This window comes from Colossoma macropomum, unplaced genomic scaffold (assembly GCF_904425465.1).
Source record: "Colossoma macropomum unplaced genomic scaffold, Colossoma_macropomum, whole genome shotgun sequence".
NCBI classification, from domain to species: domain Eukaryota; kingdom Metazoa; phylum Chordata; class Actinopteri; order Characiformes; family Serrasalmidae; genus Colossoma; species Colossoma macropomum.
Genome location: NW_023495317.1, coordinates 55,335 through 75,175, shown reverse-complemented (window position 1 = coordinate 75,175; position 19,841 = coordinate 55,335). Strand labels below are relative to the sequence as shown.

Sequence of the window (19,841 nt, the reverse complement as noted above, 5' to 3'; positions counted from 1 at the left end):
GAACTACTGTCTCTATAGGTCAAATCAGCATTATAACAAGAGAAAATAACTTACTATAGGGTTAATAAAGAAACGTTCACTTGATGAGAGTGTTTCCCCACTCCACATTCAAAAACAAGAACTTACCTAAACAAAAACCACCTGAGCTTTTGGTTCTTATTCACTTCCCACCTACTCAAGAGATAGCTGAAACCATTTATGAAACTCACTTTAGTGTTTTTTATGTCATTCAAAAACATTTAATTTAACTTAATTAGATACGTTGCTTACTAGTTAGCTTACCTTAATGGCTAATGTGAAGTAAACTGAACCATTCTGCACACACACTCACACAAATGTCTATTTTTACATAGAGTCATGTGTAAAATCAAACAAAGCTTCAGATTTTCTCTGTTGATTGTAAAAATATGAGCAAAAACACTTCTGTTCTGTAGCACATAACATATATGCTAATACTGGTCATACTTTATGTCACCTTATATCAAACTCACTAAAAAATCATAATTCTAAAAAAAGCTATTAACATAGTAATATACCATATATTGGTTACATATTAGTGAAAAATCCATTACATGTGGGTACATTTGACATTACAGTTTCAAACACAAAACTGTACTGTTATTGCCAATGTTGTGTCTGTATGTTTGTATTTATTGTAAATTATTTATGTTCATCTTTATGTTTAGAAAAATCTGATTTGGTCTGTTGGACACCAACAGAAGATGCTATTAGAATGACAAAAAACATTTTCTTTGTACAACTGTGTGTGTGTTTGTGTGATTATCTGACAATTTGTTATTCTTCTATGTTTGTGTATGAGATGATGTTTATGAGTTTTTCTTCTCTCCACAGGCTGTCCAACTGCAGTATTACAGGGGAAGGCTGTGCTGCTCTGGTTTCAGCTCTGAAATCAAACCCCTCACACCTGAGAGAGCTGAATCTGAACTACAATGAACCAGGAGAGTCAGGAGTGAATCTGCTCTCTGATCTACTGAAGGATCCATACTGTAAACTGGAGAAACTACAGTGAGTTACTGAATTACTATGTCTGCGTAAACACACAAACACACCAACATATGTTATTAGACTGCTAGAACTCTTCTACAATCACAGCATGTGTGAGTGAGCTAGAGATAGAATGTTTATGAGAGATAAAGTATGTACATGAGTGACAGTATGTACATCAGAGAGAGAAAAAACATTTATTAGTGAGAGAGAGAAAGTATGTGTATAACTAGCGTAAAACTGCTTAAACCACTGAACTGTGAGCCATGGCTTCCATTCTGTGTTACATGTCATAAAACTACACATAAGTAGGAACAATTGCTCTGGCTTGTAAAAGATGAAACAGTTTGTTGTCAGTGTGAAGGCACAATGTAGAAACCGCTCTCCTTTCAGCTCTCACTGCAGACTGCATAAATTCTTACAAAATATGGTCTTTTCCAGAAAATATTTACATTAATAAAAGAATAAATGATAATACACATTTAAATGCTAGTTATAAAGCGGTTAAATCTTCACAAGAAATAAAATTAATCAATTGCAGACATATCATACCACTGTATGACAATTTTAAATGTTTTCTAGTGGGAAATAGTACAACCCCGTTTCCAAAAAAGTTGGGTTGCTGTGCAAAATGTAAATAAAAATAGAATGCAATGATATGCAAATCATGTAAACCATATTTTAAAGGAAAATACTACAAGACAACATATTAAATGTTGAAACTCAGAAAAGCATTTTTTTTTTTGAAAAATACATGCCTATTTTGAATTTGATGCCAACCACACGTTCCAAAAAAGTTGGGATGGGGCGTGTTTACCACTGTGTTTCATTGCCTCTTCTTTTAAAAACTCTGTAAGCATTTAGGAACTGAGGCGGCCTACTGCTGTAGTTTAGAAAGTGAAATGTTTTACAATTCTTGCTTGATATAGGATTTAAGATTCTCCTCAATTCAGGATCTCCTTTGTTGTATTTTTCATTTCATAACTCTCCAAATGTTTTCAAGCAGGTCTGGACTGCAGGCAGGTCACTTTAGTACTGGGACTCTTTTAATATGGAGCAATGCTGTTGTAATGCAGAATGTGGTTTTACAATTTCTAGCTAAAAACAATCAAGGCCTTTCCTAAAAAACGACATCATCTGGATGGCAGCAAATGTTGCCAAAACATTTATATATTGTTCAGCATTAATGGTGCCTTCACAGATGTGCATGTCACCCATGCCATGTGCACTAATGCACCCCTATGCCATCATTAATACTGACTTTTGAACTGTGCACTGATAACAAGCTGAGTAGTCTTTAGCCCGGAGGACACAGTGTCCATGATTTCCAAAAAGAATTTGACATGTTGATTTGTCGGACCACAGGACACTTTTCCACTTTACCTCAGTCCATTTTAAATGAGCTCTGGCCCAGAGAATGTGGCAGTGTTTCTGGATCCTGTTTATAAATGATTTTTTCTTGCCATTTTAGAGTTTTAATATGCATTTGTGGATGCACAGATAAACTGTATTCACAGACGGTGGTTTTCAGAAGTGTTCCTGAGCCCATGCAATAATTTCCACTACAGAATCATGTCTGTTTGTAATGTCGTGCAGCCTGAGGGCCCTGAAGATCATGGCCAGCCAATGCTGGTTTTCAGCCTTGTCTCTTGTATACAGAGATGTCTGCAGATTCTCTGAATCTTTTAATGTTATTATGTACTGTAGATGATGAAAAACAAAAGTTAATTGCTATTTTATGTTGAGAAACGTTATTCTTGAATTGTTGCACTATTTGCTTGTGAAACCCCTGGTGAACCCCTCCTCATCTTTATTTCTGAAAGACTCAGCCTCTCTGGGAAGCTCTTTTTATACACAATCATGTTACTGACCTGTTGCCAATCAACCACTAGGAGTTTTTTAATTTTACACAACTTTTCCAGCCTTTTGTTGCCCCTCTCCTAACTTTTTTGGAATGTGTTGTTGGCATTAAATTGAACATGGGTGAATATTTCTCAATAAACAATAACATTTCTCAGTTTTAATATTTGATATGTTGTCTTTGTACTATTTTCAATGAAGTATAGGATTTAAATGATCTGCACATCGTTGCATTCTATTTTTATTTTCATTTTGCACAGTGTCCCAACTTTTTTTTTGGAAATGGGGTTTTAATATTCAGATATCTTGTGCATTACAACATATTCATTTAGGATCAAAATCCCACATAACATGTAAATGATGGACACTCCTTAACAAGCTATATTGGAAAATATTTCATATTGCTAAGTACTACAGAGTAATTGCATTGCAAAGGTTTCTGCCCTTTTCTACTAACACAAAACACATGAAGAAGACATTTTGCTTTCAACATTACTCCTTACTGTACAAAGATGGAAATACAATACAGAGTAACATACCTGTGTTGTAAAAGGTAAAACTTTTGTCAGTGAGAAGGCACAAGATAGAAACAAGACAAGATAATAAGACAAGATAATAAAAAAATAGCTTCTCAATATTTTAATAAATACATAGTGCCATGGCTGCTAGTTTGGTTTGTGAGTTGGCTAACAACACTGCCTCTCTTACTCAACATAAAAACAAACTTGTGCAACCACAACACAAAACAAAAGAAAATGTGTGTTGTTCTTTTAACCTTCAAAATGAAAGCTTTTATGAACATTTATCACAATATTTAGTCCTTAATACTCATTTTTTCATTTTCATTTTCACAACTTTTCTCTATGCACCTCTGCTTTCAGCTCTTATAGCAAACTGAAGGGGAAAATGGGTGATTGCACAGATCCCACACATCTCTGAAAGAGACAGCACTGCTTTTTAACCCAAGTGATCTCCGTTAGATTTCAACTCTTTTTAAATCTATACAGCACAGGATGAAATATACACTGTGCCATAGACTATAAACTTCACCTGATATAGGTTTGAAAAACAACCTTTTACACCTACTATACATGAGGGAAAGAGAGAGAGAGAGAGAGAGAGAGAGAGAGAATGCACATTAGAGAATGTGCAAGAATGAGTGAGAATATACATATAAGTGTGTGTGTGTTTCTCTGATATTCTGTTGTTCTTCTGAGTTTGTGTGTGAGATGATGTTTATGCATGTTAATAAAGATGAGTTTTTCTTCTCTCTACAGTCTGTCAAGCTGCAGTATTACAGAGGAAGGCTGCGCTGCTCTCGTTTCAGCTCTGAAATCAAACCCCTCACACCTGAGAGAGCTGGATCTGAACTCCAATAATCCAGGAGAGTCAGGAGTGAATCTGCTCTCTGATCTACTGAAGGATCCACACTGCAAACTGGAGAATCTACAGTGAGTTACTGAATTATTGTCTTTATAATAACAAATAAACACACCAACAGAAGATGTTCTTAGTATGACATAAAATTCTTTTACATACAGGGTGTGTGCATGTGTGTGTGAGTGAGAAAGAGAATTACATGAGAGCGAGAATGTATGTTTGTGTGTTTGTATGTGTGATTTTCTGACATTCTGTTCTGTGTTTGTGTATAAGATGATGTTTGTAAACATTGATTAAAATATGTTTTTCTTTTTCTTTGTACAGTTTGTCTAACTGCAGCATTACAAAGGAAGGCTGTGCTGCACTGGTTTCAGCTCTGAAATCAAACCCCTCACACCTGAGAGAACTGAATTTGAACTTCAGTAATCCAGGAGAGTCAGGAGTGAAGCTGCTCTCTGATCTACTGAAGGATCCACACTGTAAACTGGAGATACTACAGTGAGTTACTGAATTACTGTCTCTATATAAAAACACAAACATGATCATTGCCATGTAGGTGAGGCTTTTTGCTCAGCACTGGACAGGTGGAAGCCCCATTATGGTCAAACTGGTCTGGAAGGTGGGTAATCTGACCTGATCAAAGCAGAAATACTACATCTGAAATGAATAGGTGTTAATTTATCAAATAAAAAAAATGACCTAACCTGTTGCCCCATATGTGAACATATGTACAATATACAGTGTACATTTCTCAAAAGTTTTATTGTGATGTATATCACAGTATTATGATTATTGTGAATAGACTTCCTAACATCCATAATGCAGAAGGTCGGATTTGTACACCTGTTTTCTGCAGCATTAACATAATGTAGAAGGTTAACATGTTCGGCTACACTGATCACCTGTTCAAGCTGCAATTCTGGGCAAAAAATAAAAGTATCCTGAAGTGGATCTTCTTTTTTAGTACAATTAAAACATGAAATACAATGGCATAAGAAAAAGATGTATTTTCAAGTTTGTATCACAAACATATATGAGAAGAGATAACATAGAAAGCTTTACAGTGCTTCAATGAGTTAACTCAATCACTGAAAGCTTTCGTTGACATTACAAAAAAAGATAAAATAAATGCATCACTGCTGAAGTTAGGAACCCAAGTCTATGTATGTGAGAAATTACCTTTACCATGGTGGGGCATCATACTCACATGTCTAGCATGCTGAGTCACTAACACATGCTGTTCAGTAGTGTTGGGCTGGGTATTAATAATTGTTAATGGGTGTTAATAGTTTTTTTTTCAACTTATTTGCAAATGAAGCCTATAAATACATTTAATAGTTTAGAACAGCTATTAGTTCTTCCAGTTTTCTTCTACAACAAGTGTTGCCTATTGTTGTTATACTGTTGTTTTAATATGCATTTTTGTTTACATTTTGAATTGCATTTTAATTGTTAATTCTTTTCTATTATTGCTGTCATTGGTGGTGGTATATTACTACAGTATGAATAGCCTAAATAATGAATTAACAATGTACTGTCAGTCACAACTGTAATATTTTTACATAATACTACAATGTTTGAAATTTTTTTCAAATTTCCATCTGTGAACGATGCATTACACCATGTTAGTTTAATGCTAATCTCCATCACTGTATGGTAAACACATCGCTGTCTAGTGGAGTGGTCTTTTGTATCAAATGCAGCACTAAGATCAAGCCGAACCAGCAAAGATATGTTACCTTGTTCACAGAATAATAAGAGATTGTTTACAGTTTTCATTAGTGCTGTCTCTGTACAATGATGAGGCCTTAACCCATACTGAATTTATTCATGTATACAATTCTATAGAAGTAGGAAATTACTTGTGCCACAGATTTTTCTGAAATCTTTGATATAAAGGGAAAAATGGAAAGAGGGCTACAATTTGACAGCTCACAGGGATCAAGATTAGGTTTCTTAATCAGAGGTCTAGTTACTGCTAGGTAAAGAGTTTTTGGTATATAGCCAAGGCTGAGAGAGGAGTTTATTATTGCTAGAAGAGGCTTTGAAATTTCTACAAGTAAACTTGTAGGAATTGAATCTAATATGTAAGTAGAAGGTTTGGAGAAGTACATCATTTTAACTGGCTCTGTCTGTCAGCAAGGTAATGTAACGGGTTTAGCATTTTTTAATATTATTATTGCTAGAACCTTATGTGAGGGTGTGAGGTAACCCGGATTTATTTGAAGTCTACAGACCAGGGCAAGAGAGAGAAACGCTCGCACCAAGGATGCTTCAGAAAAGGGAATTTATTGGCTAAATATCAAACTACTTTTGGACTACATTCAATGATAAACAATAGAAAATAAAACAAGAAAACAAAACAAAACAAAGTGATAGTAATGAAAGACAAAATAGCTCGAGTAAAGTGATTCACGGCTAAATGGAATGAGGCAGTGTGGTTTGGGGAGTCTCTAGAGAATTAACCTAAGCCTGGACGGGAATAACTATATGGTTGGATGTACCTATAAAAGCTCTCTTATTAAATAAATTGGCGTCAGGGCCCTGACTGCAAATTGATGGTTCCAGCTTACGTGGGAGTCGGGGGCTGACTTCAGGCGGGGTCGTCTCAGGACAGACTTGATTGGGCGGCCTGTTCACAGATCAGTGCGTGGCTCTGGGTGCGATGCTGGGTCTCCGTGGCGTCCGAACCGCTCCCACTCCACTGGCGAGGTTCAGGTTGCAATCAGGGTTCTGAGGCTGGTGATACTAATTTAACTAACTACCTCTCTTTAGCAGAATCTAAAGTTATGAATATATCCTCCCGGGCCAGACAAGAAATATCCTCCTTCCTTCTTTGAGGGTGGTTCAAACTTAAGGTGTGTAGACGAACAGGCAAGTTACAAACAAACCAAGGTTTCAGATCTGAGAATTTAGCGTTCTAATACTTCTGACCTGTCTTTCTGACCAAGGCCGGCACAAACTTAGAAACTTAGCTATCCTTCTGTTGCGAACGCAGGAACTCCCGCACATTTGCGGTGCACTCTGGTTTTGTTCAGCTGGAGGCCCTTCCCTTCAGGGGTGGAACCCAGGTGTTGATAGGTTCTCTCACCTAACGGGTAATTAGCTATTCCTAATTCTTGATCCTGATTGGTGGGGGTTTCTCTGTGCGCCCTACCAGGGAACTCCCTCCTTTGTTCCTTCTAGGTTTAAACGTTTAATTCGATTAAACAAACAGCTTTCAGATCAATTAGGTTAAAATAAAATCCATGACCTACAAACCTAACATTTAGGTATCTACATGCAGTTTCTACCCACATTGTCTGAGAACACTATGGCAAAGGCAGAACAATCTTGTAGGTAATCCTTGGGTGTCTTTTCATTGCAGGAACTTTCAACACAGTACAATCATTACTTCAAATGACTAAATCAAGTAAACAAGAAGAGTAAAAATAGAAGGCTAAATAAAACAAGTGAAAAGGAAACCTAGGTGCATACTTTCAGTGTTCTAAATACATAGTGTTCTAAAAACATTACTTTAAATGGTTATTTAGGTAACTTTCAGACGGTTATCCCACACATTCCTAATGTCTGGTAAAAGAAAGGATGAATACACACTAAGAAACTGAGTATAAAAATACAGCATCATCACTTGTAAATTAGATAAGGTTGACAGTCAAACATGCATATCAATAAGTTTTCCTGGAGTCCTTTGTGAGTAACAGTGCTTAGGTGGTGGCGTGGTAATTCTCGTTTTCACCCCTTGGGGTTGCTGCGGGTCCATGCTTGAGATCCCTAGGGAATTTAGGAAGTTGTAATTTTGCCGTCTAAAGTCGTACAAATTCTGTTTTGGTATGTCTAGTTTAGTTAAAAAGAGTTCTAATGAATGGTTGTAGTTTGGAATGGACAAACACCTTAGAAATGTACTTTCTGTTACTTAAGATAAAAAGTTGTCCACAGTACTTTGGAGAGGCATCTGCCACATTCTAGCGTAGGTTTCCTGCTTTTCTCCAGGTTAAAGGAGAGGGGTGCAGCCTCTTGATTCAGCCATAAATCTGGCTGAGCCTGGGTAGGGGGACAGATTTACACCCCTTCTTCCAGTCTTGCTGGAGCCAAAAGGCCCTTAACTTTTGGGTAAACACTCTGCTTGAAGAGTTTCAGCCAGTGTTCGCTACAGTAAATCATTCCAGCTTCTCTACAGTAGTTACACTGTACTCAGGACCTAGATTGGCTTTGTAGGCACCAGGATTGTAATGGTTAATTGTGCATTTTGAATGTTTGCCTGATCATTTTATTATTGAAGAAATTCATAAAATCATTGCTTCTGCAGACTGATGGTATATGTATATGAGTTTAGTAGCTGTTTACTGTTTAATTAATTTAGTGACTGTGCTAAATAATAGAATAGATCTAGAATTATTATTATTATTTTTAATCAAAGAGTAAAGATTGCTGCAGTCAGGTGCCATTTTAGCTCTAGCTTTCAGTCTGTTTTAAAACTCAAGTATGATCATTGTACCATGGTGCAAGCCTTTTCTGCTTTACTTTTTTACTTTTTAGTAGAGCCACATTATCCAAATAAAAAAAAAACCAAAAAGCATCCTCTAAGCATCTTCTAAGGCATTACACAGCAGTGTGGCAATGAACATATATAATGAGATTTCATATGAGTTCAGGCAATGATCTGAGATTGCTGTGCTCTAGGGAAGAATGGCTAAATGATCTGTGTTTACACCAAATGTCAAAATTAAGTCAAGTGTGGTTTTAGTAATGAGTGGGCCCTATTATATTGTGAGTGAACGAACAGAGTCTAAGATGCAAATGCCTTACTTAGTGGATTCTGTGGTTTGTCAAGGTGGATATTAAAATTATTAAATTGTTACTTTATTGGAGAACATTTTTAAATTTCATAGAAAATCAGCAGATTCCTGTAAGAACTTGCCCTGGTGGTCTGTAGATTATAATTAATGAAAATGAAGTCTTATTCCTCAAATATTTACACACACAAAAAAGAGAAAGAATTTCAAAAAGAAGAGAGGTTTCTGTGACATATAGAGCATCAGAATCATGATCAGTAATAAGTTAATGTACTACAACAATCTTAGACATAAGAAATCTTATGTTAAGCAGTCCTAGTTTTAGCCCAAACATTAACATTAAAATTAACATTTCTTGGGGAGTCCCAGAAGGTTCAGTTTTAGGGCTTTTGCTTTTCTTTTTGTACATGTTACCTCTAGGTGATGTCATTAGGAAACATAATATCAATTTTTATAGCTAGGCTGATGACATGCATTTATATATTTCCAGTTCTTCTGATAATCAAGACTGTGTAGACAGACTAACCAGCTGTGTGTTAGATAATTCTCAGTGGATGTCACAGAATGTTCTAGAACTACCTCACAAAAAGTGAAATACTGATCCTTTTCCTAAAACTCCAAGAAAAATGCTTTGTGAAAAGCTAGGTTCTTCAGCTTCATATGCCAAACCTGAAGTTCGAAACCTGGGAGTGATCTTAGACTCTGAGCTCTATTTTATCTGCATTCAAACAATGTCACTAAAGTTTGGCCTTTTCTATCTCAGAGTGATGCAGAAAAACTTGTTCATGCATTAGTTACAAGCAGAGTTGATTACTGTAATGCTCTTCTTACTGGGTTTCCTAAGAAAACAACCCATCCCCTACAACTTGTACAAAATGCAGCAGCATGGATCATGAAAAATAAAAAAAAGTGAGCTCATGTCACTCCCTTTTTTAAATAACTGCACTGGCTACCTCTGTCATTTATGATAGATTTTAAAGTTCTACTACTAGTTTTTTAATGGCTTTAAAAGACAACACGTGATCTTAGATCAGCAGATACTGGACTTCTGTAAATAACTTTTGTAAAATACAGAAATGGAGCATAAAAGCAGTATTTAACACAGCTGCAGATGGATGTTCAGCATTGTGGCTGGACACCAGTGTACACCGCAATGCAGTTATGTTTGGCCCTGAACGGACAAATACTTCAAGTGCTTGTGGACTTGCTGGCAGAACAACATGGCAATCTCACAGTGCTGACCATGGCTGTCCAGCAATGGTTTGGGCAAGTACCATTAATGCTGTTGGCGATGCTTCCTGATAGGCGGAAGTAGAAGGGGGAAGGGATAAGCGATAGTGGCAGCAGAACTGAGCACTATGGTCCGGCAGGCGTACTCCATATTTGACAGAGCAGCTCAAGAAAAGTTGATGTTGGAGTATTTCCTGAACATACTGCTGCTAGAACAACTGAAGTAACATGTACAGCTTGCAAAACCATCAAGCCTCCAAGCTGCCGTTGTAAAAACGATGGAGCTCATCCTCAGTGATGGGACTTCAAAACGAGACATGGTGCTACATGGCAGAAAAATCTGAACGGCATGAATAGTGTGTTGGCGGTGCAATAAAAATGGACATCATGCTTTAGACTCTGTAGTTTTCACCCAAAATATAAAGGGGCCCACACACTACCACAACCACACTCTAGACTTAATTCTGACCTTTGGTGTAAACATAGATAACTTAGCCTTTCTCCCCCAGAGCACAGCAGTCTCAGATCATTACCTAATCTCATAGGAAATTCGCTTTAGTGGTAATGTGCATTCATCACCATGCTATCATGTTAAGCAGACTATAACTTCCTCCACAGCTGGTAGCTTTATCAGAAACCTTCCACAATTATCAACTTCGGTCAGCCGTACATCTAATCCTACCAAATTAGATATTATTACAAAGATCTTATAGGATACTTTTCAATCTACTCTAGATAATATGGCTGCATTAAAAAGTAAAATAGTAAGGCAGAAAAAGCTTGCCCCCATGGTATAATGATCATACTCGAGCTTTAAAACAGACTATCAGACAACTAGAGTGAAAATGGTGCCTGACTAAACTAGAAGTGTTCCAGTGCACCTGGAAGGAGAGCCTTATAGACTATGGAAGAGCACTTGCGACAGCATGCTCGACCTACCTGTCTTCTCTCTTAGAAAGGATAAGAATAATCCTAGATTATTATTTAGCACAATTTCTAAAATAACGAAGAACCAAACAGTTACTGAACCCCAGATGCCATTAGCCTATAGCAGCAAAGATTTTATGAATTTCTTTAGTGACAACATTGAAAAACTTAGGCAGAAAATTCATAATGCACAGTTAAGCTCTACAAACCTGTGGCCTCATAATGCCAGTCTAAATCTTGAGAATATTATAATTACTGCAGAAAGACTGGAATCATTTACCTTACTTCAATAAAATGAACTAGTTAAAATTGTTTCCTCTGCAAAATCTTCTACTCATATGTTAGATCCAATCCTAAAGGTTTACTCAAAGAAATTTTGCCAGAAATAACCAAGCCTATTCTGACAATAATAAACTCCTCTCTTAGCTTTGGCTATATCCCAAAAACTCTTAAACAAGCAGTAATTAGACCGCTGATTAAGATTAGTCACTCATTACAGAGATAACCTCGATCCCTGCGAACTATCAAATTATAGACCTTGAATCTCCCCTTTATATCTAAAATCTTGGAAAAAGCTGTAGCAAAACAATTCAATTTCAATTTGTATAGGAATCATACACATGAAAAAATTCAGTTTGGTTTTAGGCCACATCATAGTACAGAGACAGTACTAATAAAAATTGTAAACAATCTTTTATTATTCTCTGACCAAGGAAATGTGTCTTTGCTAGTCCTCCTCGATCTTAGTGCAGCATCAGTTTGTTAATGTAAACGGTGAATCATCTGTCCTCGCAAAAGTGAAGTATGGCATTCCACAAGGCTCTGTTTTAGGACCTATATTATTCACAATATATATGCTACCACTGGGCACCATTATCAGTAAACATGGCATAAATTTCCACTGCTATGCCGATGACACTCGTTATATATATCAAGCGAACCAGATGATAAAATTAAACTTAGTAAGATTGAGGACTGTATAAAAGACATAAAAGACTGGATGTTGCAAAACTTTCTGCTACTTAACTCTGATAAAACAGAGGTTCTGCTTGTTGGTCTAAAAGCTGCTAGAAACAAACTGTCTAATTTTACACTTAAACTTAACAATTTCTCAGTTGCATCAGGTTCATCTATAAAAATCTTGGTGTCACAATAGATCCTGATCTGTCCTTCAACGCACATGTAACGATTATTACTAGGATAGCTTTCCTGCATCTCTGCAATATTGCTAAATTAAGAAATGCATTTTCTCTACAGGATGCAGAAAAGTTAGTTCATGCATTTATTACTTCAAGGCTAGATTACTGTAATGCCCTGCTGTCTGGATGTTCCAGCAAAAGCCTTAACAAGCTTCAGCTAGTCCAGAATGCTGCAGCCAGAGTTCTTACTAGAACCAGAAAATTTGACCATATCAGCCCAGTTTTATCAATCCTACACTGGTTGCCAGTTAAATTTCACATCGATTATAAAATTCTCTTACTGACCTATAAATCTCTAAATGGACTTGCCCCTCAGTACCTGAGTGAACTTCTCTCCTACTATGAACCGTCGCGCCTACTTAGATCACAAGGTGCTGGCTTACTATTAGTACCTAGAATTAATAAAGTTACATCGGGGGGAGATCCTTCTCATACAAAGCCCCCCAGCTTTGGAATAATCTTCCAGTCAGTGTTCGGGACTCAGAAACAGCCCCAGTCTTTAAGTCTAGGCTAAAAACTTATTTGTTTAGTCAAGCCTTTGGTAATTAGTTTTCCCTGTCAGAAAAAATGTGCAGATCTGGGGGTTCATGGTCATAGAGTATTATGGTAAACTGGGAGTGTTGGTGCTGTCATCCCGCTGCTCTCACACGTTCACTCAAGTTTGCTGACAATGGAGTGGAGCCTTCTGGACCAGCTTGACCACCATTGAGCTTCATGCTGTACAATGTTGTGCAAACCTCACTCTCATGAACTGACCCTCCTGATGCTGCTGCTGCTGCTGCTGCATAAACTAAAACTAATCCAATTAACCATTGCTCCACCTGTTTTCCCCCTTTTGTTTTATAATTCTTTATAGTAACACTGTTTGCTATCCGGTGTCGACCAGAAGAGGATGAGTTCCCCTTTTGAGTCTTGGTTTCTTTCAAAGTTTCTTCCTCCTGCTCTTAGGCAAGCAAGCAAGCAAGCAAAGTTTATTTATATAGCGCTTTTTACAACAGGTGTTGTCACAAAGCAGCTTTACAAGGAAATCAGCATTACAGAAAGAAATCCGGGTCCAAGCCCCCATGAGCAAGCCAGAGGTGACAGTGGCAAGGAAAAACTTGTTGGGCCCAAAAGCCTCTCCTCTGTGCTCAAGGCCCGTGGACAGAGATGGGTTCTTCCAGCGTGTTCTAATACTGTTCCCTTAAGAGCTAACTGCAGTATAACTTCTTCTAACAAAATAAGAAAAGTGTCTAAGTGTAAAAGAGCAAAGTAAAATAACAGACTTCAGTCGCTGAGTTCTTGTCGAAGGAAGGAAAAGGCCTTCTTCTTTATTGAGCTTGAATGGCAAGATGGCTCCCGGGCAACCACAATGCAAAGAACTTGTCAAAAACGCCCATTTTTATATCCTGTTTGGGGCTATGAGGTAATCGCCCCTCCTTTTCTATGGGATTCTATACCATCTTAGTTCCCATCATGTCCAAATCTTACATTTCCTTGGGAACGGTTACACTTTCACTTGGGAACCCTTATTTCCAATCATACATGATGTATATATTTTTTAAAAATATCTTAGTTGTACCAGGATGTTCCACTTTCCCAAGGACGCTAGCTCTGACTAGCTGCATTGTAAATTCACCTATTCCAGAACTGGCTCTTATCTCAAAGACAGCTCCTCTTGCTCACACAGCAGATTCTCACAAGCTTCTGGAGGCCTCTTTCCTAAAAAGGGCCCTCTGTGTTCATGTTCTCATGCAAGCTAAGGCCTATCTTACAGTGTAAAGATTACTATTTTTTGGTTAATAAGATCTACTTTTTAGAAATATCAAAGATTATTTGTTCAAAACATCCGTCAACTCCCTAAGAGAAACAGGAAGAAACCTTGAGAGGAACCAAGACTCAGAAGGGGAACCTGTCCTCCTATATAAATAAACTTTGCTTGCTTGCTTGCCATTGGCACAAGCCAGAGCCAGCGGAAAATGAGAATACGACTGCCATGTGAGGGGCGGCAAGTCCCCTGAGAGAATAAATCTCAGCATCACCGCCATGGTTGGCGAGAGCTGGTAGTGAAGTGGGTTGGGGTTAGCTGAAGGGCAGAAATAGCAGTTATAGGAGCTTTTTGAGCAGTTATAGTGACATTTTTGCAGCTATTGAGGAGGAATATTTGTGGAGCATAACAACACTGGTGATGCTGCTCCAATTCAGAACAGATGAGACTACCGAAACTCAAATTAAAGAACTAAGCAAACAGGAGAGAGCACTGCCCACAATGAAGATCAGGCAAAAGAAAAGCCTCTTTCAAAGCCCAAGCAAATGACAGAGACAAAGTAAAGCTGCAGATAAAGGTAGGGATAGTGTGTAGGTCATAACAAGCCCAGAGCTTGCCAGCATATTGGAAGACACATAAGTGTGGTAAAAACAATCTTTGTGGCAAATACTGCAGTTCAAAAGGCATCAAAACAAGTGTGCATTCTGTAGATAAAGGCCCAGTGACTTTTTCTAGACTCTCTGCAAATATGTGTGAAAGGATATTTCAGAGGAAAACGTAAGTGTTTTGCACATCATGAGTTGCTTCCTCCTTATGTTCCCGATTAAAACAAATGTTATATTTTCAACCTTGGCGAAACAATCTTAACATATAATTTTAACTAAGCAATCACCTGATCCTGAGTGTTTAATGTAATTTTGTGTGCAATCCTCTCTCTAATGCATATGCATGAGGAAGACAAGATCATTCTGGATTTTTCCGTGTTCACAGCCCAGAAACTGTGAATTTACTCTTATGCATCAGTTTTATACATAACACGTAGGCAAAATGCTTCTAAAACCAGAGTAAAAGGCTCGGTACCACAGGCCCAGAATGTATATGAGTGAGGGAAAGTGAGAGATAGAGACAGAAAGAGAAAAAGAGAGACAGATAGATTTGTGTGTGAGATTATGTTTATGACTGTTAAGATTTTCTCCACAGGGTGTCTAGCTGCGGTATTATCGAGGAAGTCTGTGATGAGCTGGTTTTGGCTCTGAAATTAAACCCATCACACCTGAGAGAGCTAAATCTGAACATCAGTAAACCAGGAGAGTCAGGAGTGAAGCTGCTCTCTGAACTACTGGAGGATCCACAATCTAAATTGGAGAAACTACAGTGAGTTTCTGAATTGATATATAATTCATGTTGTATAGGCAAAGCCACACACATACACTGCAACCACAGATATTATTAGAATGGTCTAAAACACTTCAGATCTACTGACCTCGTTCAAAGTCAGAGTACAACAGCCATTTTGCACTTTTAACTGACATGGACTTTAGACTCTTTGCTTTGAGTGACCTATACATTAACTATTTTTATTTTATTAAAATATACAATGAAACATTCCATTTTGTCACTATCACAAAAATCATAACACTATCGAAACTCACCAAATGTTTCAGCAATGATTTTTTGTTAGTGACCAATTTAGCTCATTTTGAGCACAACTCAAAAGCATCAGCCAGTACATGGCTAGCAAATACAGCTTTGACCAGCTGTACACACATAAAACCATAATATTTTTCATTAAACCACAAAAAAACATTCACTGAATTGCAGAAAATATGTGTTTTGTTAATGCTACGCACTGATTCTCAGACTTTGGGATACATTTACTTCAAAACAGATGTGTGTGTGTGTGTGTGTGTGTGTGTGTGTGTGTGTGTATGTGTGTGTGTGTGTGTGTGTCATTAATGAAGGTTGCTGTGTGTCACTTTTGTGTTTCTCATTTTGTCCATTTCATCTGCTAACTGTTTGACGTGCATCTGATAGATCATCATTTCTCTCTCAGGCTGCGTTACTGTGATCTCACAGAGAAAAGCTGTGCAGTTCTGTCCTCAGCTCTCAGCTCAAACTCCTCAAGTCTGAGAGAACTGAACCTCGGTAACAATCAGCTGCAGGATTCAGGAGTGAAGCTACTCTCTGCTGGACTGAGGAATCCACAATGTAAACTGGAGAAACTGGAGTAAGATCATCACTTTTACTCACACACACACACACACACACACACACACACACACACAGAGTTGTTCATCCTCTGTTTCTGATGAAACTATTTCAGTGTGTGTGTGTGTGTGTGTGATTCTCTAATATTCTATTATAATTCTGTGTTTGTCTGTGAGATGTTTACAGATGTTAATAAAGATGTGAGTTTTTTTTTCTCTCTACAGTCTGTCTGACTGCAGTATTACAGAGGAAGGCTGTGCTGCTCTGGTTTCAGCTCTGAAATTGAACCCCTCACATCTGAGAGAGCTAAATCTGAGCTACAATAAACCAGGAGAGTCAGGAGTGAAGCTGCTCTCTGATCTACTGGAGGATCCATACTGTAAACTGGAGTGAGTTACTGCATTGATATTTTTCAACCAGTGGATGGTGATCTACAACATTTTAAACTCCTTCCATAAATACACACAGATACACAGATTGTTGTGTATGAGAGATCCTGAGGTCTGTAAAAGGAATGAATCAGCCAATATGTTTTTGTTGGGTTGTGTAGTTTGAGGTGTTCAGTGAATGGTTCTGATACAGTTTCTATTCTATTTTGTATTTGTGTGATACTATTCACAATTGACATATGTGGGATTTGTAGTGTTTATTGGGATGCTGCTCTGATGCCTTTGATGCCTTTTTTCTTACCAAGACTGGGAACTTCTTTATAATGTGTTTCAGGCAGACAGAGAAAGAGCAATTTTGAAAAAAACTGGAGCACTCTAGCATCATTTGCTAATTTTCTAAATCTTGTCATAACTGTACAGAGATGCTTTGACACACTACTTTTCTTCAGCATATTAGCATATTACTGTTGTAATTGTTAAATGCTTTTTAGTTTAATCCACTTCATTGACTGATTGTTTTTGACTCATCAAAAATAAAAAACAATTTACAGATGAAAGTTAGTATAAAGCTGACTTAAAATGTGTTGCAAAAAGAGTTTACAAAAAAAGAGAAAGAACTGAAGGAATGAGATTTGCAATTACTTAACAAACACATTCAGAAAGCTTTGCCTGGGTGCTAGCAGGTTTGTGTATGTGTGCATGGTCAAAAGACTGTGTGTCACCTTTTCAGCCACAAACCACATTTAGGCTCCCTCTCGCTATAATCAACTTGACCTGTAGGGGCGACTCACAAAGAGAGAAATGAATACACACAACACAAAATCAACATTCTAGCTGAGGCTCCTACAGCTGTCTTCATGAGTGAGTCTATGAGAGAATCAGAACTGTTTATTGGTCTATTAGTGTTGATGAGGCTGTACTGTTTATCTAGTGATGGTGTTTATCCTGATTGTGTCTGTGTGTGGAGTCTGAGTGCTGACTGTGATCAGTGTGTGTTCATGTCTGATCATTCTGTCCTGTTTCCTGTTTTACAGCATCTGAACCAACAAACACCTGACCTGGTCTGAGTCTCACACACACTGGGGGTTATGAGGAGAGGATGAAGTCTTATAGAACACACACACACACACACACACACACAGTGTGTGATTCTACATGGTAATGTGTGTGTTTTCAGGTCTTTTTTGGTCAAATCTGTGAACATAGCTGCAGCACAGCGATGTATGCTCTCCTTTGACCTCACTTCCTGTTCATCAGTGACCATATATCCAGTGTCCAGTCCATCAAACACGCCACATTTGAGGATAACCCCACATTCCTGATTGGTAAACGTGGAGATCTTTAAGATCATGGAAGCCAACAATCTCATACACATACATCCAGATATGAGAGCACAGAGAGGCTCCTGAAAAATGACTGAATGAGCTCTGCTGTTCTCTAATATTATATTTATTTAGCTTCCTTAGTATGTATGGCAGATTACTAGTTTGTTTTCATGATGTTTTTAATTATATCTGAACAGACTATGCACCCCATGGCAGGACTTCATTACCAGGAAAATTATTAGTTCTGCTAATTTATATTTTGTAAAAATTGTAACAAAACCTAATAATGTAGTAACTCGCCTAATACTGTCTTAACTGATATTGTAATAGCATTTTTCGATCATTTAATATGATATAATATTATTTGGAAGGTATTATTTTTATTATCATTATTTATTTTCCACTGATATTTTAACATTGTTCACTTGGAATTTATATTCTAAAAATATTAAATTCTTAGAGCATATCCTGTATCATTCCCAGTACAAAAAATGTACAGAGGCACATAAGTATATATAGCCAGACATTTTTTACATTCTACCAGACAGCACAGCATTCTCTGAGAACAGCATTCAAGACAACCATCAGACATTAGACTCTGGCTCCTCTTTCTACAGCAGGTTCCCCATGTAACTCCAACTGCCACAGACTCCTGAGGAAAATCACTGTGCTAGAGACAAGAATACTCACCAGACAGCCAGACATAAACTAAGAATAAACAAGGGAAATGGATCCAGTTATTCCACTCAAAGGTCAAAGAGTCAAAAGGAGCTAACATTAACACAGCTCAACACGGTAAGCTAAACCTAGAGAATTCAGCAGATTTTCTCAGCCAGACCTCGGTCAAAAATGGTGAACAGACCCTAGCCATATGAGAATATAAGCTAGTGGCACAAGTTTGGAGCAAAACTGAAAGTGGGTTACTGTGTTAATGTCCTCCACACCAGACTGTTCAGACTAATGATAGCGCTAAAAGTCATAATTCTGTGTTAAATATAGCCAGATGAGCTTGGGAGTACTTTAGAAAACTGTTGTCACTTAACACAGTCCGCTGCTGCATCAAGAATATAGTTTGAAACTCTATTGTGCAAGGAGGAAGCCGAACATCAGTTTTATGCAGAAACACTGCCCAGTTCTCTCGGCCCAAGTGTGTAATCAAAGGAAAGGTACTGTAATAAAGTGGTAGATATGCCTCTATCCCAACCTTTTTTGAATGTATTGTGGGCATCATATTCTAAATTTGTTTATATTTATAAAATACAATTAACTTGGTCAGAGGAAACACCTGTCCAGGGTGTATTCTGCCTTCTGCCCAATGGGATAGACTCCAGCACCCTCAAGGATAAGTGGTGTAAAAAATGTGTGCGTTGTCAGTGAAAACACTGGAAATCATTTTTTTGTACTTTTGTCAGTTAAATAAAGATTCAAGAAAATGAACAAATCCAAGATTCTTGTTTTTAATGCATTTTTTACTTTGCTGAAAACAGGGTTTGTAGACTGACATTATACTAGTCTGGAGTTCTCTTTATATTTCACCTTCACCTGCAGCCATGAGTATTTTACACTCACCTCCACCACCACATCGTTTTGATGGAACCATGAATACAATAGTTTTATATTAAATATTGCTGCTTTAAATTATTTAGTCTAATTATAAACTAGTTTTCCAGGTCTAGGAGTTCAGAATATCGTACCCAAGACAGTAGAGTATTAGAATATGCAACGTATGAAGCAGCATTAAGCTGGTTTACTGCATACATGAGCCACAATCACCT

The 19,841-nt window shown here is 37.6% G+C and overlaps 1 protein-coding gene across 1 annotated transcript in view; it reads left to right on the top strand.

Moving 5' to 3' along the window:
• LOC118801755 (NACHT, LRR and PYD domains-containing protein 12-like) overlaps positions 1-19,489 on the top strand; it is a 49,695-nt gene extending 30,206 nt beyond the window's left edge. Inside the window, 7 exon segments of the mRNA XM_036562117.1 lie at positions 853-1,026; positions 4,143-4,316; positions 4,570-4,743; positions 15,345-15,518; positions 16,198-16,371; positions 16,577-16,741; positions 17,776-19,489. Of these exon segments, the coding sequence (XP_036418010.1) occupies positions 853-1,026; positions 4,143-4,316; positions 4,570-4,743; positions 15,345-15,518; positions 16,198-16,371; positions 16,577-16,741; positions 17,776-17,782 (1,042 nt within the window). The 3' untranslated portion in view covers positions 17,783-19,489.
• The last annotated feature ends 352 nt before the right edge of the window (positions 19,490-19,841 follow it).